The 21,558-nt window shown below is 40.6% G+C and overlaps 4 protein-coding genes and 1 non-coding gene across 5 annotated transcripts; 3 read left to right on the plus strand and 2 right to left on the minus strand.

The window, feature by feature from the left end:
• Positions 1 to 2,349: 2,349 nt before the first annotated feature.
• cacul1 (CDK2 associated cullin domain 1) lies at positions 2,350 to 7,536 on the minus strand. Its single transcript, XM_088420636.1, has 8 exons — positions 7,135 to 7,536; positions 6,897 to 7,023; positions 5,705 to 5,807; positions 5,206 to 5,301; positions 5,027 to 5,129; positions 4,482 to 4,571; positions 3,903 to 4,041; positions 2,350 to 3,477 (listed from the first exon to the last, which is right to left on the minus strand). The coding sequence occupies exons 1-8, from the start codon at positions 7,421 to 7,423 to the stop codon at positions 3,438 to 3,440; spliced, it is 987 nt and encodes a 328-aa protein (XP_088276762.1). The 5' UTR covers positions 7,424 to 7,536; the 3' UTR covers positions 2,350 to 3,437.
• A 1,455-nt stretch (positions 7,537 to 8,991) lies between these two features.
• On the minus strand, positions 8,992 to 15,025 carry sirt1 (sirtuin 1). The gene is made up of 9 exons (XM_088422156.1): positions 14,641 to 15,025; positions 14,097 to 14,219; positions 13,751 to 13,986; positions 12,233 to 12,385; positions 11,988 to 12,135; positions 11,466 to 11,545; positions 10,959 to 11,142; positions 10,352 to 10,870; positions 8,992 to 9,291 (listed from the first exon to the last, which is right to left on the minus strand). Exons 1-9 carry the CDS (start codon positions 14,984 to 14,986, stop codon positions 9,017 to 9,019), a joined length of 2,064 nt encoding a protein of 687 aa, XP_088278282.1. The 5' UTR covers positions 14,987 to 15,025; the 3' UTR covers positions 8,992 to 9,016.
• Positions 15,026 to 15,387: 362 nt separating this feature from the next.
• dnajc12 (DnaJ (Hsp40) homolog, subfamily C, member 12) lies at positions 15,388 to 18,740 on the plus strand. Its single transcript, XM_088421618.1, has 5 exons — positions 15,388 to 15,653; positions 16,417 to 16,495; positions 16,608 to 16,747; positions 16,821 to 16,965; positions 18,115 to 18,740. Exons 1-5 carry the CDS (start codon positions 15,576 to 15,578, stop codon positions 18,195 to 18,197), a joined length of 525 nt encoding a protein of 174 aa, XP_088277744.1. The 5' UTR covers positions 15,388 to 15,575; the 3' UTR covers positions 18,198 to 18,740.
• A 623-nt stretch (positions 18,741 to 19,363) lies between these two features.
• On the plus strand, positions 19,364 to 21,228 carry cox5b2 (cytochrome c oxidase subunit 5B2). The gene is made up of 4 exons (XM_088421431.1): positions 19,364 to 20,104; positions 20,595 to 20,665; positions 20,740 to 20,839; positions 20,919 to 21,228. Exons 1-4 carry the CDS (start codon positions 20,014 to 20,016, stop codon positions 21,029 to 21,031), a joined length of 375 nt encoding a protein of 124 aa, XP_088277557.1. The 5' UTR covers positions 19,364 to 20,013; the 3' UTR covers positions 21,032 to 21,228.
• On the plus strand, positions 19,373 to 19,671 carry LOC148420208 (signal recognition particle RNA). The gene has a single exon (XR_015866501.1).
• Positions 21,229 to 21,558: the final 330 nt, after the last annotated feature.

A 21,558-nucleotide genomic window follows, 5' to 3' on the forward strand; every position in this document is an offset into this window, starting at 1 on the left:
GGCTTCGAGTAATTGAATTAAGCGGCAGCTTTCTCCGTCGGGATCTAAAAGTAGACTGAAGTCCATCATGTCAAGAGATTTTCTGAGGATATGCACAGCGTGAGGCTGCTGCCAACGGACACCATGCAGGAATAATGACTTTAAGGGCTGCTTTGTTTTTACCTTCAGGGTAAGCCCAGCTGGCCTCTGGCAACGGACTGGCGTATCCTCAAGGTGCACCTGTGCTCAAAAGTGGGAGATTCCGGTCTTCCACTTGCTGCCACCTGGGGAAACCTTGGGACAGGCAGCTGCCCAGCTTTCCCGCTTTTCCCGCACAGTTACCCTTGGCGTTTACGGGGAAATATGAAGGCGAGTCGCTAGGGTAACCTGTCAGCAGTAAAAGTAGCAACATTTGTCAGCGCCGCGGTCGCGGGTTATTTTGGGGAGGCCAGGCCCATATGTCTGGGAGGCGTCCGTGCTCATTGGCCAGTGGGGGCATGCTGAAAAGGGATTCCACCTCTGCTGGTCTGCCAGAGACCACCGTCCTACAGATATAGAAGCCTCTTAGCCACTGGCCAGCCTCTCTCTTTCACACACACACACACACTGATAACTGTCAACACTGCAGATTAACGGCAATCACAATTTGAAAGCATTCTGCTAGTTTCCTGCAAAACCATCCGCAATGACGGTGATGACGGTTCAATTCATGTCTGGATTATGTTGTTGGGGTGGTAATTATGCAGTATAATAATATGCACGATATTCACTGGACACAATCATGCTAATCAATTCCAAGTTAAGCACTACTGCAGGGGTGGGCAACTCTAGCCCTCGAGGGCCGGCGTGCTGCATGTTTTCCAGTTTTCTCTCCTAACACACCTGATTTAAACCATTAGCTTATCAACAAGCTCTGCTGGACCTTGAGAATAATCCTAATCATTTGAATCAGGTGCGTTTGAGAGAGAAAACAGGAAAACATGCAGGACACCGGCCCCCGAGGCCTGGAATTGCCCACCCCTGCACTACTGCAACTTAAGCGGTAAAAACGCACTGTAGACTCATTACTCACAAAACACCCTTCGTGGAAAAAAATTGTCACTGGAAGTTGACCAATGTATACACTTTGACACAATGTGACTGAAAAAAAAAAACATTTTGTGTGTGTGTGTGTGTATATATATTCATATATATATATATATATATATATATATATATATATATATATATATATATATATATATATATATATATATATATATATATATATATATATATATATATATATATATATTCATATATATATATATATATATATATATATATATATATATATATATATATATATATATACATAAATCACAGTCACTATATTAGAATGATTGAAATGAACTTTCAATGAACTGCATACAATTTTATAGACTTTATAATTGAATAAACTGTTACTTATATAACTTTAGCGTGGCTAGCTTCACAATTACTACATTATAGCTAGACGCTACAGTAGCACATCATGCACTATATGTGCTAGTGTAGTGGTGACCTAATTCACGAGTAACATTAGACTATCCTAATCGCCATAGCATCCGCTTCAACTGATCTATCACATTAAACTCCAAGCAATCAAAATGGAGTTAAACATGTTTAGAACTTGGATTTAATCAATTTCCTGAAGAACCTTATACCACATTAGCATTGAGAATTAGCAAACAGACTTTGTTAAACATGTGGTCCCATTTGATGGAAAATAGCTCCTCAAGTCAATATACAATATACTCTTTGTTGTCCTCTAACAAGCAAGCAACGTTTTACATAGTTTGTGATTCGATGAGTGAGTTACTCAATTATTTGTATTTTTCACATTGTATTTCATACTGGGAGACAGTTTCAAGACACGCTTCATGTCTTTGGTGCGTAGTTCACCAAAGACATGAAGCATACCAGTTGGCCACTTACTGGGTATGCACTTGTGCGCTACCTTGTGGCGGAATGTAGTATTGCCTCTAAATAGAATACAGTGTACATACATAAGGTTTGAAGGGAGAGGTAATGAGATTCCCTTTAAGTGATAAATTAAAGGATCAGTAACTCAATTTAGCTTAAGTTATAAGTAAAGTATAGTAAACAGACAAGCGTTATGGTACAGAGGATGGATAGATGGATGAAAAGTTTGGTAAAAAAAAATGTTCCACCCACACTAAAATATTAACAGATTTTTAAATCCAACATGAAACATTGAAAACAAAAAAAGGGGTACATCAACTCGACATTTTCAAAAACTTTAGATGCTAAATTACACTTAAACCAGTGTAAAAGATCCAAAGCCAAGCGAATTATTACACTAATACTGTTTGTCACACATTTTGATGATTGCTGATGAATTAACATAAAGCTTTATTCAGACTTTTCATGTAAACCTGCACATTATTGTAATATTTGCATAACTTTTGTTGTCATATGAAAATTCATACTTGACACATTTACAGATTAATGAGGCAAAATAAAATCTCTGGCTCTTTAGTGACTCAAAAGTGCTACCTGGAAGGCTACAACACACAGATTTAAGTTCCGTTAATTGTTAGTATCAAAAATATATATACTTATACTCAAGTAAACATGCAAAATGGACAATGTTAGCTTGAGATCATACTGAATCAATACTTATTACTGTACTGCAAATCCTCTTTGGCGTCACTGGAAAACAATTCGGATTAAACCAACACAGTAAATGCAACGAGATGGATGGAGAATCACAGTGTCGCTCCCATTTCACACCGCACGCTCTTGCGTTCAAGCTGCTGCTTTCAAACCAGGGACCTTGCATCCGAACACAAAGAATAGGTAGCTAGCTAGCAGCAGGAATCTTTGTTAGCCCGTTCTTTTGAAAGAAATTTGAACGATAGACTTTAGGAATGCGATACCGTTACCAGCCTATATCGCCTCTTCGTATTTGATCACAACACACACTGCAAAGGCACTCTGACCAAGAACATGGATATGAACTGGCTTGCTCACGCTGCAGTGTTTTATCTGTGGTTAGCCACTGAGGTACAGGGACATGTGTCTCTAATATTGTACAAACAGGTGACAAACAGGCGAGAGGCACAAGAACATGGGTCCTGTTCACGCAGTGTTAGGCACGTCAGACATGAAAGTACAGCCGGCATCTATGAGCCCGAGTCTTCTCAACTCACTTAAGCAGGAAAGACCTATCTGTGTGTGTGTTTGTTCACGTGACACGGCATGACATCATCCGCTCCGAGGTCTGAAGTGACATACGGCAGATGTGCGTCATATTCCGGCCCCTGCGTTTCGCTATTCTCTTGTACAAAGCCTCCACGCAGACTCAGGTGCGCCTCCAATGTTAGCTTCCAAGTCGGCCAATTCCGAGCCCTTCCGTGTGAGAATCTTTCACACGGAACTGTGATGCCATGTAAACGTAGATGCCGACCTTCTGCTCAGGAGTCGTCGTTGGCCCTCTTGCGCGATTGATCGCCCCTGAAAAACACAAACACAACCTTTAAGCATCCAAGTGCAGATAAACAACTACAGGTTGGCACATTAACGTACTTTAAGTACAATTTACAAACGGTTTAGTTTTCCGGGACTTATCGTTCAAAAACTTAAAAAGTATGGATTGTGTGTCTTATATTTGGGGGAACCCAAAACGTATATACCCTCCCCCAACACACAGATGCATGCACATACATCAATTAATAAATAAAATTAAATGGATGTTTTAAAAAAAAGCCTACACACACTGTTCAAGACTCATTTCAAAACCTTTTCTTAAACTCAGTTTGACCTATGCCATAAGTGACCCTCCCAAAAACCTGAAAAGTTAAAAAATCTTTGTCAGGGGATTCGACATCACACAGTTAACATGTCTGTGACTTGTGACGCGGTGAGGATCTCAAACTAACCGTGGAAAGCCGTTCATTGAAAGCTCCATCTGGAGCTTCTGATCATGAGCAGCGTAGTCAGACAGCAGAGACTCCAGAGCGGGAGGGTTGATTTGAGGAATAAAGTCAGAGAAAAGAGTAGGCGCCAACTGGGCCCACTCTGTAAAACAAAACAACAAAAATTCAAATGCAAATTGTTTCAAATGATAAAAGGGAAGTCGTTGACACGGAAAGGTTTCACCAACTTCTTCCTCGAGAACCCAATCCCCGTACTCTATACCCAACTTATGCTAACACAGTGAAAAAGTCAGAATTACAGGGGCATCAAATTCAAGATGAGAATATTTGGAATTGTGGTTTGTACTAAGACCACTGAAAAGGTTTGATACCTGCATTTAAAGGTTGAGCAGGTTAAGTTCACTTCTAAAAAATAGAACGCAGTGGACACTAATGTTTTGCCTAGGCAAATCCACTGCCTGCTTGGTCATCTAAAATGGCCTTTGAGCTTTCAGAACACCAACAATCAAACGTGACCCACCACTCCTTTTGGACATGAATTCGAAATTCTGGTGAGACCAACGTTGTCTTGCAGTGGCTCACCTGGTCGGAGGCTGTGGAGGCCTTTAACCACACTGGCCATGGTTGCTGGCTGGACTTCGAAGGGCACCGAGTGAGCTTTTATAAGAAGGGCTGGAAGACACAAAAACTCATCAAGTCAGTAACAACTTGTTGTGAGCATTATCACATTCTACGTTAAGGCCTTATTCCAACATGGATTGAATTCATTTTGCCTCCAAATTCTACACACAACTTCCGATGTTGACTATTAAACAAACAAAAAACAGTACGAATCACATGACACACCTTCAAAAAATTGTTTGCAGTCATTTCTTAATCCACCTTTGACGGTGATTACAAACTCAAGTTTTTTTTCTTAAATATGAAAGCCACAAAGCTTGGCACTCCTACAGTATCTTTGGGCGGTTATGCCCCTTCCTCTTTTCAATACCTCTCAAGCTCAATGTGACTGACATCTGTGCACACAAAAAACAAATTTATTCCTTTTGGAATAAGACCATAATGTTCCAGACACACTGTTTGGTTGTTTTGCCAGTCGCACACACATAAAAAAGCAAGATGCTCACGCATGAGCGCGTCGACGTATTTCTGTGCGACGTGATCGGCAAACAGGTTCATGAGATCCTGTTTCAGGTCACGGTTAAGCTTCGTTTCGATGTAGAACTTGTTCTGAAAATGATTTTCATGAGAAAGCTGCTCAAACTGTACTCTCTTTCACAACGGTGCTATTTGAAAAGTTACTTACCAAATACATAAATACTGGGACAATACACTGAAGAGAAGCAATGTATTGTGTCAGGGCTGTGTTGAAGCTTTCAATCAGGTTTTCAAGTGGAATGGCCTAAAACAATACAAAACAAATTATTACCATCTTGTAATATCACATTTATAATGGAACCTCTAAGAGTAGCATAATGGAGATTGGGAACGCCATCAAATAAAAAGTGGCACAGGAGTAGAGCCTGACATTTTTTTTTCAGGAATCTCATTGGTCACAAGAATCCCGGGACGGTAATCAACTTCAAAAAAGATCACGATTTTGGGATGATGCAGGATAAAAAGTTGATGGTAGCAGATAAGAGGATAAGTAGGATGATTTTTTTTTCAGTGGGAGTGGAGATGTATTGATTGGCTTCCACGATGACACATTATTTGTTGGTTGTTTAATTTTGCACTTGACTGATGAGCAGACACACCAGAGACCCAACTAATGGATTTGTACACAAATGCTTATTTGATCTTACGTTGAGTTCGGTGGACACCCGCTGTAGATGATTTGCTATTTTGGATTTCAGGTCATTGTAGAGCAGCTCTGAGTGTTGTTGGCAAACACACTTGTAGACGTAGCTGTGAAAACAAACAAAGGACACACGGGCTTGCTATTCTGTCACAATCATCATTCAAATGCAAACAAAATACACAACATATTAAGCTCTACGTGGGATATTGACTGTTCACTGTTAGGAAATTGCAATGCATCATCACCAGATTGCTAATTCAGAATAGGGGCCCCTAACCACGGCGATCCGTGGGTCAATTGGTACCAGAAATAATGAATTATATCCGTCCGTAGCTTTATTTGTGACTGAAAAGTTGTTTTTATTTTGAAAAACCTTTTTGTTTTGAAAACTGACCAGATTCTCTTGGATTCGTTTCAGTCACTAGTGCACCAAATTGAACCAGCAAAGCAGCAAAATGAATAAGAAACATTCTTTGGAAAGGGGAAAAGCCCAGTGATAAAACAGGGGAAGAGCCTACAACTTTGAAGAAAAAGAACAGTCTTAAAAGGCAATACCAGGGGTCCTACTTGAAATAATGATTTATCGTACTTAAGAGTTCAAGGGCTACTTTCCAGCCAAAAAGGACCCACAAAATGGCAAGGAATGGATCTGTGAGCCATTTGTTAACAAACCAGGCAAATCTAGCATGTGAAGAAGAATCTAGCAGGAAGGTGATCAACGGCTGGAGATCGCAAATGGCGGCGGCCTTAAAAGTATGTTTGAGACAACAACTTTGCCAATGTTCCTGATTATGGCAGAATACCCTGAGATCGCCACCACAGAACACTAAACTCCGTTGCCATTTCTGTCATCCTATCTGCAAACAACAAAAACAAAAAAACAGAGTCGACTGGTTATAAGCAAACACACTTTGAGTGTCATTACCCCCATCATTCCTAGATGGGCCATTGCAGAGAAACGTGCTCAAGGCTCCTATTAACTTGGTGCTAATGGTGAGTTCAGATTTTAGGTGCACTTAATATTCATTTTATTATGTATCTTGATGTTATTTTGAAGGCGTGGTTAACCGGTCAGTAGTGATAAGTAGGTTGGGGACCGCTAGTCTATGGGACCCAAGCCGGTGCACCAGCAGACACCATGTTGGTGAGATCTGCTTTAAATCATATGAGGGACAATTCCCCATGTGAGTCCTTACCTGTATATCTGAGCGTATGAAACAGAAATATGGTCTGAGGGATTCTGTATTAGCAGGCGCTCAATTGCCTTCTCCAGGTTTGGCCAGTGGTTGTTACGGTAGTCTTCCACGGCCGATGCATTTAGATCTGGAAACGTGAAAGGATGGGAGAGTTTTAGTTCCGTTTTGCAATCCTCATCATTTTAAAGGTGCGTTTCTTTCGGGGATTCTGCAAACGTATACGACCACGTCGACTTACGGAATTTTGAAGTGGAGTCGAGAGTGAATTTGTCTTGGACAGAGGTGGTCGCCGGTGCTTCGCCGCCGGAATCGCTGCACTCGCTGCCCGAGTCCGATTCCATGAACTCTGAAGCCGACGCGCTTCGGCATAGCAAACTCCTCCGAGAAGACTCCCCTTCCACAGGTTGCGTTCTTACATCGCATAGTTGGCTGCCTGAACGGGTCTGGACCTTAATACTGCCGCTCGCACAATAGTTATGATTATGATCATCTTTTACGTCCGAACTCTCATCTTCCATGGCCTCCATTCCAACCGTCGCCGTGAGCTGATGCCTGGCATTTAAAGCTGTAAACGTATTGCCGATAAAAACAGTAACATTATCAGACACCTGAAGGAATTTCAGCCTGGCGTTGATGACGGAATTTTACGACATTGTCGTGACGTTATTCTTCTTCGTAACGTCATTTATGTGAAGACTAACGACGTGACGGCGCGTTACCACCGACAACTGGCTCGGCGTGTGAACGGCAACAAGCTGGGGACTGAGCAGCAGGTGGAATCAGGACAAAACAGACAACATTCTGTAAACAACTCACCTGTTACCGCCCTCTCCTTCCAAGAGGTGTATTTTTTTTAACGGCGTATATATATTATATCGTCTTGAGGCTGGCACTTACCAATCTATTCAGGCAATTCTATTGGCAAACTTTACCAATCCATTTACATGCGAATTTTGGTGAACAGCATTTTGCTTCATCGCTGCAGTACAAGTCAATTCATGCTCTGTATGATGACATGACATGATTTTATCACGTATTTTTTGAAGAATACATATTTGATGAAGTTATAAAAGAGGAAAAATAACACGAGTGACCAATTGTTTTTTATTATTTTACTGAAAACCCTAGAAAAAATTAAATGGTGGTAAACCATTCTTTATTATTTTACTGAAACCCCTAGAAAAAATTAAATGGTGGTAAACCATTCTCTTTAGCCGTAAATTAAAATGGCATGTGAATTGTTAGCACCAGGCTCATATAAATCAAATCAACCAACATGTTAACATGCAGCAGGTGCTTGGTAAGAGAATAGTCCTATTATTTCCCCACTTGTATTAAAAAATAAGAGCAAGAAACAGTTTCATGAATACTTTTTTTCAATGTTGCTTGAACATAGTAAGGCTTTGTAATACAACAAAGGAGAAACTTTGTACAGAAAGACCGTCATCTACTCTTGGCAAAGTATGTCTCCAAGCTGAGTATAAAAATAAGAAGCTTGACCATAAAAAGTAGCTGCCACGTCTGAAGGAAACACCTTTTGAATAATCTCTTTCCAATACTCAACTTACATGAGGAATATACAAAGCTTATATTGAAATGTTCTTTGGTTTCAACTTAAAAGAGGACTGTTATCTGCTGCGTTTACCCTTAGGAAAGACCGGACAGTTGAACGGTTCATGTTCAGGCTAGCCAAAATGTTCAAGTAAGCTATTGAAGGGTACGTCTTAACAGGCATATTACTAAAATTTTCATGCTACTGTGACATAAAACAGCTGCAAAACATCACATTAGACCACAGTTAATGTCAAATTATGAACTGATGTTGGTTGACAAGGTCATGTCTTAAAGCTTAAACTGCTGTCTTTTATCTGAAGTTCCAGTAGAACTGATGCATTTTCAATCATGAATACAAAAAGAGATGGCAACGATTTCTGTTAAGCAAGCGGTGTTTCAGACACAATGTGTGACTAAGGGGGGGGGGGGGGGGGGGGGGGGGGGGGGGCTGTTCCACATTCACATCGAGTTGTCTCACACTTTAATCTTTATGAAAAATAGGCTGATGAGTCAAAAAATATATGAAACATATATAGACGAGTGCTTTATCAACTGGTACTTTTACTTTAAAGGTGTGTGGTGCTGTGAGTCTGTTCAGCCGTACTGTCCGCCTGCAAACTTGTTGTGGCCTCATTGGCCAAAGAGTCTTGTAGTGTGTCTCTGAGGCAAGCCTCTCCATCGGTTTCCTCCGGCCCACTGAGCTCCCCTCCCTCGTCGCCACTGCATTCTGACTCCTCGCTGTCGCTTTCACATGAACTCGACGTCTCATCCTCAGAGTCTGAATAAACTTCGGCCCCATGGAAGATGTAGTGATGTGGTGCTTGGAACAGGTACTGGCCCGCTGGAAGTCACAAGCAGAATCAATTTTTTTATAACAGCCACGTCTTTGTTTTACACTTGACAAAATTGTTGGCACTATTCTGTTGCAGCATGATTTTGAATTTTACTTTAAAGAAAAACCATCCCATCAGTTTTTGAGCAGTGGCGATGGGACACACTGGACGGGTTGCGAGCCAACCATTCACACAACCAATAACACCTAAGGACAATGATCCACACGGGATCGGGGAAAACATGAAAACTCCACACAGGAAGGCCGGGACTCTGAACTGTGAGGCAAACACACTAACAACAATAACAATTGAACACTCTCCCAATTGAGGCCTGTGTGATTAATCACTTTTTTTTTTGATAAATTTGATTTTTTTCAAAGTTTTTAAAAATAATAACATTGATGTTTTCCTCCCTTGTTTGCTGCAGCACATTATGGCCCTCATGAACTTCTGTAGCTTCCACATTCTTATTGTTTCCTTCACACTCACACCAAACAGTAGGCTAGCACATTATTGCTACAACTAAAGACAGCAAATAGTTTGTTTGTAAAAGACTCAGGTCTTGGCGTTGAATAAAATGCCTCTGTTGTCATTGTACAGCTGGTATACATCGAAATTGGCAGTAACTTTATCCAAATAGTTTAGTTTAAAAGTGATACAAGTTGCAATGTTTTGCAAAGTTGAAAAACGTCTAAGTTTTTATCGAGTATTTTATTCATCTCATTCTCACGTTCCACTACGCTACAGTTGTTTACGGAAGTATTTCATGCAAGACAGATGTTTTGCAACTCAATTCAAAGAGCGTTATGTCAAATGTTCCCTAAAATAAAACCAAAACTTGTTTTGAATTTTCAGTTTTATTTTTACTTTTTAAGCTAAATTGACCAGCCCAAGAAGAAGGTAAAACAAACTGCTGATTCCACCTCTTGCCACTTGTAAAATAAAGTAAGTCATGGCTGTCTCATGGGATATCACTTTTGTGTTCACTTCATAAGCTTACATTTCACACTAAGAATATTGAGACATGATCATCATTAGGTCAGTGATTTCTACCTAGCCCTAACTTACCGTCAAGGCGCTTGCTGATTGGACTTCGGCTGATGCGATTCATCCAGCACCGTCGCCGAAATTCGTGGTGGGAAGATTGGCTCCTTTCTTGCGTGGTCTCTTCTTCAGTTGCGTCTTTGACCGGTAGCTGTTTAGGCTCTGAGTTCTCTTCGCTGGGGCACTGAGCATTAGGACAAGGCTCCAGAGGCGCAACATGACCGCCAGTTTCTGTGTCATTCGGACTCTGCGGCGAAGGCTTTCGGAGCGAGTCCGTACTGTGCTGCTTTGCCTCCTCAGGCGTTCCGTCTGCCGCGGCGGACAAGGCCTCGCACGGTGGATGCTCCTGTACCCGAGGGGGTTTCTCCGTGATTTCTGTGAGTCTTACGGTGTTGTAGCAGAGCTGCGCAAAGTCCCCGCCTAGTCGATGACAGAGCTCGTTAACGATGACGTCGCAGTCGCCGAGCAGCTCCACGTCAAAGTTGAGGTGAGGCAGCTGCTCCCGATTGATCAAGACCTGAGGCACTTCATGAGGAATGGAGTCTAAAAGGGATAACACGTAAATCTGATAAAAACGTTTGCACACGTACTGTACACAAATGCACATTCACTAAAGTGGGCAAGAGCATACTTGGGATGAGGGCAACCGGTCGGACTTTTAGAGATGACCCAATAACGATTAGAAGATCCACCTCGTCCTTGTCTTGCTTCATGGCTCTGTGGAACATTTCGGGAAGATTCTCTCCAAAGAAGACAATGTCTGGTTTCATTATTGCTAAAGGAATATCCGGACACCGAGGGCAATGAGGGACCCGCTGAAATAAAAGTTTGTGATTCATTATTAGAATTTCATACACTATCTTGAGTTTTGCTTTTGTTTGCTGCCAAATGCTGAAAGGAGACTGTCATGGTAACCATACAAGACTGCCCATTATGTCATGCTTTACCAAATGTACACAATTTCCATGCATTACTCGTTAAACGTTTTATACATAGGTTAACTTGTTGTTATACCTAATATATACAGCAGTCAAGCACAGTTCAGCATCCAACAGTGGAGGGTGGCAATTTGATTCAAGAACAGATTATGATGAACAATGAACAATGTACAGATCAGTGTTAATAAACGTCAACATACCTGGTTAAAAATGTCTTCCCTTACAGCTTCACAATCCACTTTGTATTTACAGATGAGACAGGAAGCAGTTGCAAATGACCCTGAAAAGGTCATATGAACCATTGTTAAGACTTTCTGAAAATCTATATTCATGAATCCATTTTCTACCGCTGTATTCTGGAGTTGGGTCACAGGGGCACAGCTTGAGCAGAGAAGCCCAGACTTCCCCCTCCCCGGCCACTTTGTCCAGTTCCTTCGGGAGGATACCCAGGCGTTTCCAGGCCAGCCGAGAGACATAGTCCCTTCAGCGTGTCCAGGGTGCCCGGAACACCTCACCAGGGAGGTGTCTGGGAGGCATCCTAACCATTGTCCAAATCACCTCAACTGGCTCAACTACACTCAACGCCGAGAAGCAGCGGCTCGACACTGAGACCCTACTGGATGACCGAGCTTCTCACACTATCTTTGAGGAAGAGCCCAGACACCCTGCGGAGGACACTCATTTTGGCCGCTTGTGAGCTATCGGTTAGCATTGCCACTTACCATGACACTGGATGATTCGCTGAACTCCGGCCACTTGCTCTAACGTGTCAATATTTTGTGTGTAGTTACGCAGCAGCTTTCCCTGCTTGTCCATCATAGATATGAACTTGTGACAGGGCGAAGGCTGGAACTGACCCGGGTAGATCTCCTGTGACAAAGACGATGCACTGAGACCTTGCGAGCAAAACTGACACACTCATCATGCCTGCACTGGCTTCATAAGAATAAACATACATTAAGCAAACCTTAGCAAACTTGAAAAACGGCCTTGGGTCTCTTTGGAAGTATTCAATGTCAAACATAGCTTGTGGGTCTGGAAGATCAGGAAAATCAACAGCAAGACGAGCGTAAATTCCATCTCTGGAGCGAAAATCTGGTATACCACATGAAACTGACACCTGAAAGAAGAGCAGATCATTTACACTTAGTGTGGCCATAAAATCACATACAGTCGATTCCTACTATATTGCAACCTCACTGCATTCCAGTAGTAGCAACTGATTTGAATATTCTAATTCCCTAAACTTTGTTGCTATATTCTCTTGCACATCTATAGTGTTTGCTTTATATGTAAGCATTAAGATGATAGATTTTCATTTTGAGAAATTATATGGTTTAGTTTGGTTGAATAAGTTCACATTCAATTTATATTCATCTTTTACATGTCAGTATAGAATTAAGGTAAACTGGGAATGAAAAAGATCTTGAAGCATGTAATTACTGCCTCTTGTTTGTAGAACTGTGAAGAAGAATCTCAGATTTTTCAAACTGATGTTAAGACAATCTCCCATTCCTCAACACCTAGAGAGTGAAAATTGGTTCTCAGGTTTAAAAAGTGCATTATCAAAAATTAAAGTGTCACTTAATATGAAATGAGTTTAAAGCATGTTAGAATGGTCTATAGATTTTCTACACAGATTTTCATCTACTGGTATTTGGGATGTGTCTAGTGTCAGAAAAGATTCCGAATCCAAACTACGGTACATTTTTTTTCTCCTTGAGTCTTCTGAGTGTTGGTTATGTGACATAACTCAATTGAATATTCATGCAGTAGTCATGGTTCGCCAACTACATTTCTTAAGTTATTGAGACGTAGACATTTTTTGTGGTGACTCTGTAGCACTAGGAGGCGATGTCACTGATAACAGCCAAATAAAACGCAGATAAGCTTTCACACACTAAAACGATACTACCAGAAATTAATCAAGCGGGACGTAACCAGCCCTCCCCATCGCATATTGCAATAATACTTAACCAGTTATAATTTAATATGTCATCAATGCTTAGCTAGTGAAAATGTAATGCAGGGCGGCTTTACCTCCCCTGTTTGTTATGGTGAGTTTTAAATGGGCATTGCAAAAAAATGAGCTTTTATTGAGCCTGATTTGTTGGCATTTTAAAACCTCAATATTGCCAATATATATTGTTTTAAAGTGGCTATTAAACTGCATGTAAAGAGTCTGGTCCACGATGGGTTTGAAGCATTGCACCCTGTGGAGTGGCCCTAACCCACTTTCCATGCCTTCATGCGCTACTGGAAGCCATTAGTTCCAACATCATTCACAGGTTTGTTGTCACAGACAAATGATATGTTAGCCACTTCTGTAAAACAGGTTCTCCTGATGACCCTCTCATGCTTGAGAACAATTTATCAATCAATTAATCTTTTGTGACACACATTTCATTTCCCGTGCAATAAACAGGGGTGAATGGTACATAGGAAAGCAGAGTGAGTGTAAACGTATTCAGGACAAGACACTTACCCCAGCACCAGTCAGCACAAGAATCCTTTTACTTTCGTGGAGTAGCCTGACAACATCTTCCAAAGTGTTGATATCCTTCCGTTTTTTTCTTTTAGGGGGTTCAGAGATGTTGATAATGATCTGCCACAGTGTCATGTCATCTAAATCAGGCGGGAGTACAGTCTCAGGCAGCAACTCCCTTAGAATTGTCCTTGGGTCTGTCTCTCTAATATGTTGCTGGATGAAACTGTAGGAACCTGGCCAAGAAGACAACAACTCAGCAGGCAAGCATTCCAGATGACTCAAGCATTGTCGTAAAATGAGCTACAGGGTGCAAGATGCAGTATAAATTCATTCAGGCATCTACCTATATGTGGCTGAGGTGTCCAGTCGCTGGAGCTGGCATGGGAGGATCTGTCATCCTCCTCTGTGACATGCTCCGGGGTAACAGCCAAGCCATTGGAGGGGCGATCGACACACCCAATGATACCTGAACATAGACATCGGAAGAACTGTAACGCAGACTTCAAGTGAAGCTTCGCTAAATATACTTTTAAAGTGGGAGCTTATAAGAACACTTAACGTTACATTTATTTTTACATATTGACAAGAACCTCACTGGTTTATACTTCTTCGGTGTCTAAAGCTAACAAATGCTACGCCGCTACCAAAGTTCAGCGTCTCGTGGGAACAACTCCATTCATGAAAACTAGTCGCAAGTTTGACTACAGACGCTTTCCTAATCAATTAAACAGCATATTTACAAAAAAACGGCTGCAGTTAGGGTGTCGTAGTTTTTTTTTAGGTTATCTTCGTTCGGTTAAAAAGAAACTCGCGCTCAATTTGGGAAAACGTGTACCGGGCGGAGAGAAGCGCAAAACGTGTTTAGAAATGTCCGCCTGTTGACCTACCAGCACTGGTCTCGAATGTCCCAAGCACGGCGCTGTCTTCTGGTTTCGCGGCGCACGTAAAAGGTTCGGAGACAAGCGGTTCTAGGCCATTGTTGTCTCCGCCTAGCGCTCCTGGGGCCTGCTCTACCGCCATCGCCGGCTTTGCTTCCCTCTCCGCTGCCTGGGCACAATTCACCGCCGCCTCCCAACTCCCCGTGACACCGGACACACAAGGGAATTTATTGACGTCGCTGACTTTGAGGCCGTAGCTGGTCGAAAGGGGAATTTTCGACTTTTTAGCGGCGGGCTCTTCCATATCGGATGCGCCCGAGCAGGCCGTACCCAGACTATTCTCTCCGTCCGCCATCTTCAGCCCGCAGAGCCGCTGAGCTAGTGAACTGAGACCTCCCCCTCCTCGGACAGCTGGCTCATTTGCATAGATCACGTGACGTGCTCTCCTCCAGTCGTAGTTGTAGGAACGTCCCCCTTTACGTCACTGAAATGAAACCATCAGAGGAAAAAAATGATGCATTCATGTACTATCAGATGTTTTGGCGGAAAAGGGAAAGCACTGTTACTAATATACATATGTTTATGACATTGAAACGTATATATATTTGTACAAGTGTCGCTTGTTTACTGTCGGTTTATTTCACTTTATAATATCACAATATTAAGTGTGTAATCATTCATTTTTCTTGTTTATGTAATTTACATGTATGTTCCTTTAAAATTCGTCATGTATCGTAGAGTAGGATGAGTCACTCGAATGCATCAGACGTCACATGGCAGCAATTACAGTTTGGCTCAACCGAACTCATGAGGGAAACCTAAAGATTTCACAAAATCACAATTCTGCAGAACTCGAAGATACCTCCGTCATACGCGTGACAAGGGGCCTCATCAAGGGAAGCTGCCAAGCGCTCTTTTAGCTCGAAGCATCATCATATTGATAAATGGAGGCCGTTTTGAACAGCAGACCTGAGGATTTAGAAGATTATTACGGTTTATTAGGATGCGATGAGTTATCGTCGGTAAGTTGTGTATCGGGTAACGTAATTTCCACCTCGGGGTTGACTCTGAGTTAGGTGCCACAAAACTGTTGAGAACTCAAAGTCTTCATTGTACATGTTGTACATAGTTCATTCACAGCCCAATTTCGCCGCATTACCAGCCGTTTCAGATGATTTTTGACTGAGTGTTCACGACCCACATATTAAGTTCTTTAAAAATGTAAACACCGAATCGATCAAATGAGACTAACCCTTCACCGGTTTGTATTTATTTTATTAAATTAAAAAAAAAAAAGAGTGGTCGTCTAGCAACCCGTTGAGTGCCATTGCCGAAGCATCCCTGAGTAAGGCACTGAGCAACCAGTTACCACCGAAGCTTCATTATCAGTCGGTAAATGAACAATCGCAAAGTACCACTTACCTGGCAGAAATGACTATTTGGGGGGGGTTGCATTTGTAAAAAACAAAAACACAAACAGCATTGGGAAAGGACTATTGATGGCAAAATAATTAATGTGAGATATGCCTGGGTGAATATGGAAAACAAATCCCGATTATTTTGATTGATTTTGAAATGTTGATTAATAAAAAGCTTAATCATAGATTTCAAAACTTAACACTCTTGATCGTAGAGCTCAAAAATTAGATCAGGGCTCCGTTATTGTTTGGCAATACAGACGCTGCATTTGCATTAACAGGTCTAGGAAAATAGAATCCATGATGGCTATGTGGGACATTGAGCACGTTTCACAGTCACAATTGTCAAGGCATTTTTTTCTTGCAGACAGAACAGATTCTCAATGAATACAAGATCAGAGCCTTGACATGCCATCCAGACAAGCAGCAAGACAACCCCCAAGCAGGTGTATTTGTTGAACTGTTCTGACATTCTTTTTTGTTGTTGTTGTAGATTCAACTAACAACTATTCATAGAAAGTTGTTTAAAGGTTATTGTCTTTATTTGCATTCTGACAGTGGCAGAGTTTCAAAAGTTACTGGAAGCCAAAGAAATTTTATGTAACGACACTAAAAGAAAAAACTACGATCTATGGAAGAGAAGTGGAGTTGCTATCCCATTCCGTGACTGGCAAGCTTTAAATGACTCTGTAAAAACTGTGCGTGATGTTTTACTTTTGTATGTTTTCAAAGGAAAACCGGTATAATGATCTGACTCAAAAATGTTTGCAGTCAATGCACTGGGCTGTGAAAAATAAGAAGGAACCCATGCTGGAGGCTGCGAAAGTAGATGCACCAAATATTTCGCATGCAGAGGACTTGAATTGCCAGCCTGAAGCACAGAAGATGTCCTCAAGTGAAGACATGCTATCCTCAGGTAATTACCATTCATTCAAACCCATTCATAGAATGTGTGCAATGCTGAAGCCCGATATCATTTGTAAGTTATGTAGTTCCTTTTTTTTTTTTTTTTTTTTTTTTAATCATCACATGTTCTCAAAACCAGATGGTCATGTTGACTACACTAGACACAAAAGGTTTGAGATATTTGAGTTTGGGGTGAAGTTTCATGATGAATCTAAAATCTATCAGTGAGAATATGTAGGTTGTAAAAAAACAACAACATACTAATAACATTAAACAGTTGGATTTGTGCCTTCAAATGCCTAGTGTAGGGCTGGGCACTATATGGCTGAAAAAATAAAATCTTGGTTTTCTTCAATCATTCTGGACAATCACTATTTAAATCAATTCTAATGAAGGACATAAACACAACCAACATTCATATTAAAGGTTTGATTTGTTAAAAAAAGAATCCATTGGAAAATATTGTAACAAAAATAATGAACAGAATGCTTTAAATAGTTTTAACGTAAACTGAACATGAATAGCTTGCGTAACTTGAATAAATTGAAAGTGCATCTATTTAGCCATATTTTAGCAGGAAATGTAATTTTTTTCCCTATAAATAATAATAATGTATGTGATGACAATTTAGTTATAAAATTAACTCATTCAATCCCAAAGACATAATTATACATTTTTAAGAGTCCAAACATTCAGTATTCAATCCAGTATTCATATTCTTTTCAAATATTTTCAAGTGTTAGGTTAAAGGAGTATTCAAATGGATGGTTAGAGTTATAGACACGATATTAACTTTTGAAAGCTAAAAGGGTTACATAAGAGGGCGATTCCTTTAAATGCCACAGTGAAGTTATTAGTACCTATTGTCAACGTGTCAACCTAACCACCCTTCAGCACTATGCCACTTTTGCAAAATCTCGATTTTATGATTCAGCAAATTTTCAAAGTTTTGATTTTTAAAATGACAAATGAATTTGATTTATTGCCCAACCCTAACTTAGAGATTGTCAAATTAAATGCATCAGGGTGATATTGAACTTAAAATTGATCCAGAAATTTTACTCAAAATCCCAATCCCCCCCTAATTTTTGGACTGGTAAATCTTTTAAAAGAGCAGCTTTTATTTCCACAAAACTAACTTTTTGCTGTCCACATTTAGGCGATTACTGTCATCGACGTTTCCGCTGGGCTTCTGACTCACCATCTTGTCTGCTGCAAAAGTTCCGTAATTATGACATTTAAATACAATACAGCATATCACACCGTTACTTCAAGTTGCCTTGTTTGTGGACATGGTCAAGCTGTGACGTCATCTATGTGCAAAATGGAAATGTAGATTCTGGACTTTTACCAAGTCAAAGATGTTACTGTCAAACTTTGGTATTGCATTCATGAGTGCAAAGAACTGACAATTCACAACATTGCTAATTGAGCAAAATGGATGAGTGTTGATGCTGTTTCCATTTTACAGTATCTCTATAAAAGAGACAATAAAATCAAACTCATAGATTCAAAGAGATTTATTGTCACATGTATAGTACTGTACCACAGTGAAAAGCTTATTCCGTTCCCTTCCCAAGCAGACTACAAATTAAATATCAAACTGCTAATTTAAATTGTTTACTGTACATTTTAACTATTGTGTGAATGTTTGGTTATATATACGTGCCTTACTGTCTACTCTTGTCCAAAGTCCGCTTGGATAGCTGTTGCAATTGGATAGATGTATACTTTACCTATAGTATTGTCAAAAGAGGTATATAAATATTTTATATTTTGTGTTCACATGGTGTGTTATTTATTGTCTTTTTATTCTCGCTGCACAGACAAAAATTACATACAGTACTTGTGGGTATTCTATTTCATCAAGGTCATTTTTTTTCCAGATGGCACTAGATCAATCGCAACTGCATCCCGGGTTCAGGGAACCCTATCTATCTATCTATCTATCTATCTATCTATCTATCTATCTATCTATCTATCTATCTATCTATCTATCTATCTATCTATCTATCTATCTATCTATCTATCTATCTATCTATATCTATCTATATCTATCTATATATATATATATATATATATATATATATATATATATATATATATATATATATATATATATATATATATATATATATATATATATATATATATATATATATATATATATATATATATATATTACATTCAAAAACTGATTCAAACAGTCGGTTACTTCCAAGTTATGAAAATTGAAAATATTTGTTCATATTGAGGAGCTATAACCCCGACAAATAGCTGAAGACGGAAAGTCACGGGACAGTATGTGAAATGGTTTACCGACAGCATCATTTGAAACGGACGCTAGATGTCGTTATGCCAGCAAGTGACGTTATATGCGTTCATGTCAAAAGCATTACCAGGGCCGTCAAGTTCTCGCCGGGTGTGGTGGCGCACGCCTGTAATCCAAGTTACCGGGAGGCTGAGACTGGCGGATCGTTTGAGCTCAGGAGTTCTGAGCTGCAGTGGGCTATGTCGAGCGGGTGTCCGTGCTAAGTTCGGTATCGATATGGTGCTCCCGGGGGAGCTCGAGGTCACCAGGTCGTCTGAGGAGGGGTGTACCGGCCCAGGTCGGGAACGGAGCAGGTCAAAGCCCCCGTATCGCTCAGTAGCGGGATCGCGCCTGTGAATAGGTGTTGCAGTGCAGTCTGAGCAAGACAGCGAAACGCAGTCTTTTACTCCTCGTCTCTCGAATACAAAATAATCACACACCGCTGCACTTTAATCTATTTACACCCGGAAAGCTGCTTTTATCCCATCTTTTCCTTGAGGAAAAACTGTTTTTGTGTGTCCTGCAGTGCCTCCCCGTGGAGAAACTTGGAATGTACCAGGGTTTGCGTCGTTCAGACAGTCATTGGCTGATGTAGCTGATGCTTGTATTGGTCGCAATATACGCCAATAAAGTTTTCCACTTGCGCTTCCATTGGCTCAAATAGAAGTCAAACAAACAACAGTAAACTTAGCAGACACCTGTCAGCGGAGGTCACTTGGGTTGAGTGTGCTGCTGTATTGAGGAGTCATGGCGGGTCGACTTTTTCTGCGGACTTGCGCAGCAAACTTTCACTTGAGAAGTCGAACTGCTTTACCTCGCTTCATGGCCACAATGAAAGGTGAGTGACAGCAACGCCTCTAAAACGACATGTTCATGAAGACGATACAGGTCATTTCAAATACAAGTGTTAAGGGGCATTTGAAACTTAATTTTTAAATATTGCATTTACGCAAATTAGCCGAAGTTGTCGCCGTTACTCGTTTCTTTTAACCTAGCGTTTTAATCAGCGAGCAGGTCGTGTCCTAAAATGTCAATTCACTTGCGTGGAGCGTTTGTTGTGACGTAAAATTAAAATTTGCCTCGATTTCCCTTACTTCCTAGTGTTTTCAACTGCAAAGTGAAATAACGAAGGTCATTCGTTTTACAACTGCCTTAACTCGTCCCCTCAGTCCCTCCTTTGGCAGGCTTGTGTTGGTTGGATGCCAGCATCCTCATAAGGAGACACGTTCTAGCAACGGCTGGATGGCGTTCAATTATATAGTCACAGCTTTTATGAATTATATTTTGTAGATTTGATCTTCTACAAAGTAATGTCCTACAATTTCTAGGAATACCCACAGATGAGGAACAAGCTACTGGACTGGAACGTCGTGCCCTGCAAGCGCTTAAACAGGGAAAAGTGGGTTAACCTCATGCAAAGTTAAGTCTTATAATACACTCCAAGTACTAATAAGGCTTCGATGTATATTACAGGATCCCTACAGTATGCTAAAACCTAAAAGGTACGCAGGAACCAAAGAAGACCCCCACATTGTGCCATGTATTGGTCAAAAGAGGCTGGTGGGCTGCGTTTGTAAGTGCTGTTTAAAGGAAGAAAAAGGACAACAAAAAAAGATTTCAGCATCTAATCAAACTGACAAATCTTCCAACAGGTGAGGAAGATAACACTGCGATTGTGTGGTTCTGGCTTCATGAGGGGGAAGCTCAACGCTGCCCGTCCTGTGGGTCGCATTACCAGCTAGTCCATCATGAGTTGCCTCATTAAAGTGTCACCAAAGGTGATAGTAACATCACTTTGACCTTCCAGATTCCATAATCTTTCAGTTTCTCTTATGGACATGTACTGTTAAAACGAAATTGGGCTGACAGCTTTACAACTGTTCTTACTATGCCAAGCCTGAAAAGCCAAATATACAGTAAGTTTTAATGTCAATAAATTACTTTTAAGTTCCCTCCTGACAATGACCAGCATTTTATTTCGTTGACCACTTTAATATTCAAAGATGACACGATGCACTCCAAGCAAATGTTTTGCACTATTCCGTATCAATTGTCACTGAAGAATTTATGGGAAACAAAGGTTAGTAGTCTTCTATAACACACACTTCATGCACAAGGAGGCAGACTATGTTAGTTTTTGCAAAAGTGTGTTGTTTTTTTTTTAAGCGTCCCAGCTACACTGTGACAAGCATGTTTTGTAAAGAACACTTGGAAGAGTTCATTTAAATCTACAGTAATTTATAATCCATGTCCAATCAAATATGGTGGCAGAATTTGATTTCAGGTGCCAGA

Source organism: Hippichthys cyanospilos, chromosome 8, assembly GCF_059441005.1.
Source record: "Hippichthys cyanospilos isolate Australia breed blue-spotted pipefish chromosome 8, RoL_Hcya_1.0, whole genome shotgun sequence".
Lineage (NCBI taxonomy): Eukaryota > Metazoa > Chordata > Actinopteri > Syngnathiformes > Syngnathidae > Hippichthys > Hippichthys cyanospilos.

Coding starts and splice junctions, on each gene's coding strand:
- dnajc12 (XM_088421618.1), top strand. CDS start 15,576: ATGGAGGCCGTTTTGAACAGCAGACCTGAGGATTTAGAAGATTATTAC. Junction 15,654..16,416: donor GATGCGATGAGTTATCGTCG/GTAAGTTGTGTA, acceptor TTTTTCTTGCAG/ACAGAACAGATTCTCAATGA. Junction 16,748..16,820: donor TAAATGACTCTGTAAAAACT/GTGCGTGATGTT, acceptor AAATGTTTGCAG/TCAATGCACTGGGCTGTGAA.
- sirt1 (XM_088422156.1), bottom strand. CDS start 14,986: ATGGCGGACGGAGAGAATAGTCTGGGTACGGCCTGCTCGGGCGCATCC. Junction 12,136..12,232: donor CGTTTTTCAAGTTTGCTAAG/GTTTGCTTAATG, acceptor TCTTTGTCACAG/GAGATCTACCCGGGTCAGTT. Junction 9,292..10,351: donor AATCAGCAAGCGCCTTGACG/GTAAGTTAGGGC, acceptor TGTGACTTCCAG/CGGGCCAGTACCTGTTCCAA.
- cacul1 (XM_088420636.1), bottom strand. CDS start 7,423: ATGGAGGCCATGGAAGATGAGAGTTCGGACGTAAAAGATGATCATAAT. Junction 5,130..5,205: donor TCCCAGTATTTATGTATTTG/GTAAGTAACTTT, acceptor AATCATTTTCAG/AACAAGTTCTACATCGAAAC. Junction 4,042..4,481: donor CCTCCACAGCCTCCGACCAG/GTGAGCCACTGC, acceptor TTTGTTTTACAG/AGTGGGCCCAGTTGGCGCCT.
- cox5b2 (XM_088421431.1), top strand. CDS start 20,014: ATGGCGGGTCGACTTTTTCTGCGGACTTGCGCAGCAAACTTTCACTTG. Junction 20,105..20,594: donor CTTCATGGCCACAATGAAAG/GTGAGTGACAGC, acceptor TACAATTTCTAG/GAATACCCACAGATGAGGAA. Junction 20,840..20,918: donor GAGGCTGGTGGGCTGCGTTT/GTAAGTGCTGTT, acceptor ATCTTCCAACAG/GTGAGGAAGATAACACTGCG.